Source organism: Montipora foliosa, chromosome 5 (assembly GCF_036669935.1).
Source record: "Montipora foliosa isolate CH-2021 chromosome 5, ASM3666993v2, whole genome shotgun sequence".
NCBI classification, from domain to species: Eukaryota; Metazoa; Cnidaria; class Anthozoa; order Scleractinia; family Acroporidae; genus Montipora; species Montipora foliosa.
In genome coordinates this window covers 20,376,378-20,386,377 of record NC_090873.1, presented here as the reverse complement: position 1 = coordinate 20,386,377, position 10,000 = coordinate 20,376,378, and the positions used below count along the sequence as shown (strand labels likewise).

The 10,000-nt window shown below is 42.0% G+C and overlaps 2 protein-coding genes across 2 annotated transcripts; both read right to left on the bottom strand.

Moving 5' to 3' along the window:
• Nucleotides 1-3,158: 3,158 nt before the first annotated feature.
• On the bottom strand, nt 3,159-6,066 carry LOC138002354 (uncharacterized). Its single transcript, XM_068848412.1, has 3 exons — nt 5,288-6,066; nt 3,867-3,962; nt 3,159-3,729 (listed from the first exon to the last, which is right to left on the bottom strand). The coding sequence occupies exons 1-3, from the start codon at nt 6,064-6,066 to the stop codon at nt 3,159-3,161; spliced, it is 1,446 nt and encodes a 481-aa protein (XP_068704513.1).
• A 4-nt stretch (nt 6,067-6,070) lies between these two features.
• Nucleotides 6,071-6,553, bottom strand: LOC138002353 (uncharacterized). The gene has a single exon (XM_068848411.1). The coding sequence runs from the start codon at nt 6,551-6,553 to the stop codon at nt 6,071-6,073; it is 483 nt and encodes a 160-aa protein (XP_068704512.1).
• Nucleotides 6,554-10,000: the final 3,447 nt, after the last annotated feature.

Below are 10,000 nucleotides of genomic sequence, written 5' to 3'. Positions count from 1 at the left end.
GGCAGGCTAGAGAAATTTAATATTTTTCTGGATTATGCATGTGACTCTTTTGATTGCATTGTTGTAGCTGGCAATCTAAACATGTCGAAAATCTCATGGGACCACCTTGAACAAACAAGAGGTACTAGAGAGTTATCCTTCATTGAGTCTCTTAATGATCATTATCTTTCACAAATGAACTCATTTCCAACAAGAGGCTATTAGGTGTTAGATTTTGTCATAACAAGCGTGCCTGATCAAAGTAAGCATAAACAAGGTTTTGTCTATTGTTTACTTTGAGTATAACGCATTTATCAAAGCACCGACAAGATTTCAACGCTCCGTCTATGATTATTCAAAAGCTGATTTTGATGGCTTGCGTGTCACTTGCTATGATTGGGCTGTCCTCTCCACTGAGTTGTGACAATATCGACGCTGATTGGCTATACTGGAAGGACGCTTTTCTATCCGCCGTTGCAGATCATGTGCCAACTAAGCAGCTTAAAGGGTGTAACCATGTACCATGGATTACTCGTACAATAATCAACACCATCAAGAAAAAGGAAGCAGCTCAACGGAGGTTAAAAAAGAACCCTAGCAACTCTACTTTAAAAGAAAAATACAAGTGGTTGCGCTTAGAGACTAAGAGGCTGCTATGAGAAAGTCGGGATAATTACCTGGGGTCTTTAGAACAGACTTTCTAAATCATACAAAACGTTTTTGGTCTGTTTTAAAGCACAAATCAAGATCTAAGGGCCTCCCTTCAGAGATATATGGCCAGTGACCAGGCTCCCTCTACTTCACGAGTTACGGCCGATACAAATGATACAATTGCAGACCTGTTTAACACTTATTTTGCGTCTGTGTTCACAAGTGACTCTGCTAGTAACACTAACACTGATACGGAGAGTTTATTACAGGCAAACCTAGATCCTTGCCTGTCAGACCTCATCTTTACAACTAGTGACATAGTATCAGTTATTAAAGGCCTGGATGCGAACAAGGCCACTGTCCCAGACAATATTCCCGTCAGGCTGTTGAAAGAAACGGTCGATGTAATTGCGCCCTCACTTTGCAACCTATTTAACAACTCAATTAGACTCTGAAAGTTTCCGACAGAGTGGAAAACTGCTAACGTATGTCCGATTCATAAAAAAGTACAATAAACAATATGCAGAGACCTACAGGCCAATATCTTTACTCTCAGTAGTCTCAAAGGTGTTGGAACGTTGTCTTTTTAATGGATTAAAGGAGAGAGTGCACCAATCGATCCATGCATGTCATTATGGTTTTTTGAGTGGACAATTATGTGTGTCTCAACTAGAAGAGGTTCTTCACACAATCGGACTCCACCTAGATAGAGGGGGACAAATCGACACAATTTTCTTAGACATGTCGAAGGCGTTCGATAAAGTCAGCCACCGGTAACTGATCGTGAAATTGTCTCATTACAGTTTCGGTGGGAATCTTTTGAGATGGTTCACCTCCTACCTCACTAACCACAAACAGAGAGTGACCGTCCGAGGGGGTTCCTCCGAGTGTAGGTCAGTGACCTCAGGGGGTCCCCCAGGGTTCCATTCTAGGTCCCATGTTGTTCTTGCTGTTTGCAAATGGTTTGCCAGGGGTTGTCAAATCCAGTCACATGGTTGCATTTGCAGACGACACAAAGATTTTCAAAGCCATCAAGTCACAAAACAATGTTACAGCGCTCCAACAAGACCTGGACAACATTAGTAACTGGGTAATTTCAACAAATATGGTGTTCAACAGCACAAAGAGGAAGGTCATGCGCATTAGGTGTATGCACAATCCCATAGAATGTGGTCAAGACAAGTGTCAGAGGCTTGCTCCAAGGCAACAAACCACTCGGATTTGTCAGGAGGAACACTAGAACCATCCAAAGTTCTAGGATTAAAGATCCATCTACCTTGCTCTTGTGCGTCCTCACCTCGGCTATGCAACACAGGTGAGGGCGCCACAATCTAAAGGACTGATGAGGCAGGTAGAATGAGTACAGCGCCGAGCTACAAAGTTTATCTTAGGTCTACCTTTTAGATGCGACATGTCAGGAAAGATTAGTTAGGCTAAACATGCTCCCCTTGAGCTACTGGCACAAATATCTAGACATAGTGTACTTCTACAAGTTAGTGAAGAAATTTGTTAAGATAAATCCATTCGTAATGCCTTGCATCCGCGACACATGCAATACTAGGTCAAGCAGCAATCCAGGATCTGTTCATTACCAGTTGCGCTTATGCAAAACTACCACTTTTCAGCGGTCCTACCTGAACAGGTCTTCTCGCATATGGAATACTTTGGCTCCTAGTATTGAAGGATTTTGCGACGGTAACCTATCAACTTTTTGCGCCAATCTTTTTCAGTATTACTCGCATGCTGTGGTATACTGCTATAACCCAGAAGACCTGCGAACCTGGAAGACCATTTGTCCGTCATGCAACACCACGTGCCACTTAAACACAAATATTACTTGCTGTTTCTGAGTGTTTCTTTCTCTCTCTTAGTTATCTTAATGTAGTTGAGTGTTTTCTGGCCTTTTTAGGATCCCTGGTCCCGGAGTAATTGGCTTATGCTGTTGCGGGTTCCAGGCTTACCTAATTTCATATGGGATTGGGGTTCATATGGGATTGAAATCTAGCACTTCACATTACACTCTATTCAGTTAACTCTGTTTAAAATATAAGTGCTACACGGCCAACGTTTGTATAAACGTAACCTTTCCTTACCTAATTTATTGTTTATTTCATTAAGTGTCCCTGTATTTAAGGCAAAGTTAATAAAACAAAACAAAACAAAGCTGGAAACCCTAATGGGTCATAGACGGAGCTGACAACAGATATAATTCTGGTTGCAGGCCTGTCCTTTACACTTATCTTGAAGCCAAAAGTGTCAGAGCCCACATCCCATCTGACTCCCAACGCCCATTCAATTGGCAGTTGATCAAGATGATCCTTCACGGATCCTGCTCTTTCCGACAGTGGAATACAATCAATGACCTTTTGGGAATTGGAGATCCATTTTGTCAAGCAGAACCCTCCCTTCGAGACTAGTGTGCGGAGCTCGTTCACCAGACCAATGGCTTCGGTTTCGGATGGAACTGACTTGAGGCAGTCGTCGACGTAAAAGTTGTAATTGATGCTGTCAACCGCTTCCTTGCTAAATTATTGGCAATTGTCTTCTGCGGTTCGCCGGAGACTGAAGTTAGCACAGCTTGGTGATGATGTGGTGCCGAAGAGATGCAACATCATCTGATATTCTTCTGGTTCACTGTTCAAGTCATTGTTTGGCCACCAAGGGTACCGAAGAGTGTCACAATTGTTAGGACTGACACATACTTGGTGAAACATTGACTCTACGTCGGCCATAACAGCAACAGGTTCCTGTCGGAAGTGTGTCAGAACACCAACTAGGTTGTTTGTAAGGTCAGGTCCCTGAAGAAGTTGGTCGTTAAGTGATGTACCCTGGTATTTTGCTGCACAGTCGGAAACAACACGGACTTTGCTTGGCTTGTTCGCATTAAGGGCAGCATGGTGAGGCAGGTACCACACTGCCCCGACAGGTAGGTCTAGCCGGTCTCCTGGCACCTTGCGAGCGTGGCCATTCTTTAGAAAGTTGTCGATGAACGCAGAATACTTTGAATGAAGGTCTTCGTCCTTAAGCAGCCTTCTCCGTAACAACTTCAAGGGGTATTCTGCTAATGGTCCGTTGTTCAGAAGGTTACGTGGAGCGTTCCTTCAAGGTAAGGCTACTTTGTAATGACCTGACTTCAGTTTGACAGACTGCTGCATGATGCTAATCGTGTGTGAGTCTTCTTTGGACAGCGCTGCTCCTTGTTGTGTGCTAAATCGCTGAACTCTTGATTGCAGAACCTTGTGAACTGTTGGCTGAGTTCCTTGTCTGCCTTGATGAAGTTCGCTGTACGACGGGAATTTCCCTTTCGGTCAAGAGGACCATTGAGTGTCCACCTAAAGATTGTTAAAGATTGTTTTTACTGTGTAAGGACCTTTGTCATTACTTGCTATTACCATAATTTCCGGGCGATTACCCACGGGTAATGTGTTAATTTTTCCGCAAACAGTTGTTGGTGCGGGTTATTGGAAGGTGTGGGTAATGTGATAATTTTTAAATCTCCCGGTATGGTTTTAAAACCGTAAGTAGGGAAAAAATATAAAGTCATTAATGAAAATGTTCTTAAAAACTGTGTATTGCTGTATTTATCCTGCTTTAATTGCCTAATGCTCTCGATGAAAACTAATGCAAATTGAAAATTGTTTATCACATGTGTGAGCTAACTTTCTTACTTTGCTAAGCTCGCAGCTTCTTTCTATGTTTAGTTGAAAAAAAAAAAACATTATTTGCCAACTGGAATAGTAAACTAAAAACAAAAGAATTAAAATGTGAAATAGCAGGCTTTAAAGCACCATAATTCACACACAAAAACTGATGCAGACATGTTCATTTCATGGTACCGCTGCTGTCGCATAATTTTTCTAATTATGAGTCGCGCAACGGGTGTAAACAAACATTCACGGACAAAATTTTAAAACAGCAGAATATTCGGCGCACCTGTAAAATATTCCTAAAAAGCACTGCCTTGAGGTAGAGAGCATTTTCCCGTTTCAAGCAATTTCTTAAAGTCAGTAGATCCTGAGATATCGATTTTTTTGAGAACGGATTTTTACAAGCGGTATCATTCAATAGAAGATCAAAAAACAATAGGTAAAATGAGGATAATTAAACCAATACTTCCTTCAAATCTGTGAGTTTCCTCGTTTGTTGATTCAATCTTTACAATGATGCTTTATTTGTCTTAGTCTTTGTAAAACCACTCAATGAACATCGCAAACAATGCGTGTGAAAACTTGATTTACTAATTCTAACAGTCACCCCAACTTTCTCTCAACCTATCAAAATGGCGCTCAATGATCAATCGTAGAGATGGTGGCCTTCAACTCGCAATCTATCGAGTCTTAGCGTTAATACATTGATATTTAGGTCGTTTTAACAAGACAAACCAGAAATGGCTAAGGAGAGTGTTTAAGGCTGCATTGTTAACAGCCAATTCTTAGCAGAAAATGTTATCGATCTTTCGCTTTGTAAACAACAACACGGAATATTCATCGGTCCAAGTTTTATGAGTTCTTATCCCGGTAATACAGTAGCATGATTTTCTTTTGTTTGGGGTGCGGGTAACAGGCCAGTGCGGGTAACCTGTTGAACTTTTTTCCCCTTACGACAAAAATAGACCGCTGCGGGTAATCTGCCATGCGGGTAAAAGTCCGGAAATTACAGTACTTGTTTAGGTTCTAAAGCCTTTGGGACATCATTTCCGATAAGCAGGCCAATGGGGGCGTCGATCTTGGGCAGCTGAATGCCTTTGAGGTAAGGATACTTGTTTAGGTCCTCTTGTTGCTGGATGCTGTTTTTACTGACTGGTAGTTGTGGGGTCGAGAAGACAGTTGGGAGCTCGACGCAGTTCCGTTCATTCAAGTCGAACACTTCCACCTTGCACTCCGTCACGCTATTGTGCTTCCCTAAGGTCGTCAATGAGAGGGTAGTCTGTTCACCATCGACAGTTAACATTTCCATGAGTTGCCGACTGCAGAATGTCGTGTTCGACCCACTATCCAAGAGGGCGTAAGTTAAAACTGGGGGGTCGGCACTTCTGGCCCTGACTTTAAAAGGTACGATAGGAAGGCCAATCATTGGTACACCAGCCCCAGATGAAGCACATTGACTGTCGCCATTGACAGCACTGTTATTGTTGTTCCCAGTCACTCTTCTGTCGCCTTCGGTAATTGGACCTTCGTTGGAGGGAAGGTGCCCAAAATTGCGATCTGGTGATTTTGGGAGGAGAAACGTCGAATGTTTCGTATGGCAAGTGGGGATTTTGCAATAGCTGTTCTTCGGACAGGAATGCACTTTATGGCCAGGTTGGAAGCAGTTCTCCCAGAGTCCTTGTTTGCGAACGAACGTTAGTCTCTGTTCCACTGACTGCTTCTTGAATTGGCAACAGCGGGTCAACCAGTGGTCCTCCTTGCATACATGGCATTTACGCGTGGCCTTCATTATATCACCCCGGTTTCGCTTCCCAGAGTCGCAAAATTGTCACTGTGTCGGGCCTGCAGTCATTGGAAGTCTTTCCTTGGCTTCTGCGTTCAGTGTTGATGGTTCCGAATGCCGGGTGGTTTAAGGCTATCGCCTTTGACTCAACAAAGCTTGCGATGTCCTCAAACGTAATTTCTCTGTGCTTGTTGTTTGTGATATCATCAGTAACATCGCGCCACCTTTGCCTCAGCGGAAAGGGAACCCTTTCTATAACTTTCTGCATGCTGTCTGGATTCTCAATCTTGTTGAGGTAGCCCACATCTCTTAGGGTGTTCTTGCAGCTCGTGAGAAGGATGGCAAACTTCTGAAGTGCTTGGCCGTCTTCATGCTTAATCGGTGGTCCGTTTGTGACTCTAGTAACGTAGGCAGAGGCGATTTTGTAAAAACTCTGGCCATATCTTTCCTTTACAAGTCTGTGCACTTCTCGATAGCCTTCATCTGGTTGCATTGACAAACAGTTGTTGATGCTGTCCCAGTAGCTGTTGCCGCTGTTGGTCGCGGTATTGATGCATATACATAAGCTGCTCGTTGTGACGTTGTTGTCACTGGAAGTCGATCATATCTCCTCACGAATTTTTCCCCAACGTCTGAAGTACTCAGAGATGGACTTCGCTCTTGTTTAATACCCTCATGATCAAGGCAGTCGTCATTGAGCTCGGGTTTAAGTGGGATTACAGGTGACCATGCAGTTCCTTGAGGTGAGAAGATATTTGGCTTGCTACCAAGTTTATTGATTACTGCTGGACTTGGTTGAAGTTCTTCTGGTCTCTTTGGCTTTTGCGGAACCTTGATGAGGCCTGGAGTGACCTGCGCGCCTTCTGAGAATTGGTCTGAGGCATGAAGTGCTGATGGGTGTGGCTGACTGACTAGGAGGCGAGAACAGTGAGAGGTCCTGTTTCTGTGCAGGGAATGGCTGTCAAAAGTAATGGTTTCCTTGTTCAGCCACAGCGTAGACATGCTCTTCAGCCTCCATCTTAGCAATTTCAGTCTGGAGCTGGAGTTGTTGTTTGCCTTGTTCGAGGCACAATGTGGCCTCTTCTTGCTGCTGCTTTAGCCTCAACTCTTCTTCCTGCAAACTTTGTTGCTGGCACAGAGCAGCTGCTTTGCCGGTTATTGATGCTCTTTTCGCCGTTCTTCGAGGGCTGGCGGTCGACGATCCGGCTTCCAAAGAGTGCAGACTTGTATGCGAAGATTTGGAATGCGATGTGCGTGTACGGGATCTGGACCCAGTATTGCTGACCGAGTCATGCAGGTTTATTTCACTTTCCGCTCTTGAAAACCACTCTTCGCGTGTCCGTTGAAAGTTGACGACCCGTTGATTCTCGCACTTGAAATACTCTTGCGAGTCTTGACTTTCAAAATCAACCTCGAGGGTGGTATGCGTTGTGGGCGTCTCGGAAATTTGTGGCGATTTTTTCGAATTCCTGGGCCCATTTACGAACATTGGCAAAGTTTTCATGGTTTGTAAAGCGTTCTGTCAGTTCCTTGATTTTTCTGGTGATGCGTGCCTTTGCTGCACTTCTCGTTTTGCAACACTGAAGGGACTTCTCGCACTTAATTCCATCTTTATCGAGGGTAACATTAGGTCGCCTGTCGCAAGTTGAATGGTTTGACTCTTCCCTTGAAGCTTCAGCCATATTCCTTATTTTCGAACTAATGTAAGCACCAAATCGTAGACAATTAAAAAAGGTTCCATTTAATGCTTACTACAATTGAAGTAATCAAGAGGTAATCCGAACCCATTTGAAGTCAATATTTGAAGATCAGCAATGCCAATGACAATAAAGAAACAATGGTTCGACTGAAAGGAAATAAATCACAATATTTCTAAGAGACTGATTCACTGATTGAAAAACACAGCATAACGCAAACTTACAAATATTCCTCCGTTCCAGAGAAGCGAAGAAATACATGAAGAAAGTTTAATCAAACAGCAGAAACTAAAACAGAACACTGGCGAGTGAGAGCACGCTGCGATTGACACATGAATGCGTCATGATTTAATGCAATGTCACACGCGCATAAATAGGATAGAGTAACAATCACGTGCAAAAAAAAAAAACACCAAATGAACAGATAGAAAAGTTTGAATTTAACAAACCCAATGGTCTCTGATACTCCTCTTCCAGTCCTGGACTTGAATACATAACAATACTTAAATACTACATGTTTCTACAACAGTTTATACTTGATGACTCCCAGATTAATTTTCATGGCCGAGGCATGTGTTTGTTTTTCTTTCTGGACGATTCGGATGGCAATAGAAAGCTGAAGAGTCAATTATGGTCAGATGCATCTGACATCACAGCATCACTTTTGTCTGAAAAACAATCACACAGTGTTGATGAAGCAATCAGTGATAGTGCCATCGTTATCAAGTGACACCAAGCTGACAGTTGGTGATAGGCTTTTAGAAACTGTTGGTCTAACAGTTGGCGTCCTGATAAGACTGCCAGTTGGGGAAGACTGCAAATAAATTTTTTGAGATTTCATTAAATTCTTAGTGAAGCTGTGTACAAAATCAAATAATGCATATAATTTAAGTCACTTTCTTTAGTCACCATAAATCTTTTTCATGCCACTTGATGCTGTTTTTGACATCTTTTCTAGATCTGTGTGGGGACTTGACAACCTTTTTTTTAGCAACATCACATTTCTAGATGCAGCATATTTGATAGTAGCTGACTTAAAGAACAAATGCCTAATGATTTTATCATTTGTAAGTTTATTCTTTGACTTGATGAAACTATCACTGCTATATTTAAGTCTATGAGAGGAAAAAATAATCAACCATTCTTGTTTCAGGTAAGGTGCAAATAGCTAAACCAAGTAAATATAACAATTACAAGGCAAATTACAATACTCAGTAACACAAAATGAATATCATACTTACCACAGAGAGCTGTCCTTTTACAGCTGACTTTCTTAACTTTTCAACTTCCCCTTGCAATGCACTCATTCCTGAAAACAAAAACAAAATAAAAAGAAATAAAATAAAATGTTACTAACAAAGACATATAAAAATCTTGAATGCTGTTTGTCTGTCCATGCATCACGAGGAATTTCCACAAAGCAGGCAGAAAACAATTTATTAGTAAACATCCAAGTAAAATTTACCTTGTTGAAGGATTTCAATGGCTTGCATATTTCTTTTCAGTGCATCCTTACTCAAGTGACACTGCTAAAATTGAAACAGAAACAAAATATGAAAACCTCTTTATACTAGATTCAGCAAACATTGTAATAACACAGATCTGGATACTTGTATATGCAATAATGTGGCGACATTAGTGGAATGTTTAATTACAGAAAATATCCATACTCCCTCCACAGAAGGGATTGAAAGTTCCTGGGGGGGAGGGGGGTTCTCAAAGACCAAAAAAATTAAAGAAATGTGTGAAGTTTACTCGAAATTTCCAATTCTAAAACCAACAACAAATAGCTAAGATTATAAGAAATTGGCGGAGAAAAATGTGTGAGCTGCGTGGCACTTGTACTAATACACAAAAAATTGTTAGTCAATGTTTCCCTAAGGAATAAAAAGTGCCATATTTAACTGTAGAAGCCAGACGTTTCGGGCATAGCCCTTCATCAGTGGATGTCTGCTGACTTCAGTCCAAAGATTATCTTTGTTACATACCTGACAACAAATGTTGTTTGATGTTGCCTCTGGATCTCTGATTAGCACTGAGGAGCTGACAGGCCGTTTCCATTTTTCTGAGTCGCAGTCACTGATCAGCTCATAGTTTACTGCCTTTGTCGCCCTCAGTACCTCCATCATTTGCTCCCGCTGAGATTTCATCAAGTCAGCCTTTGCTTCACGGTTGACCTGAGTCAGACTTTTCTTTTTTTCTGTCACACCTTTCTGTGTCTTATTTGGCCGGCTTTTTCCCCT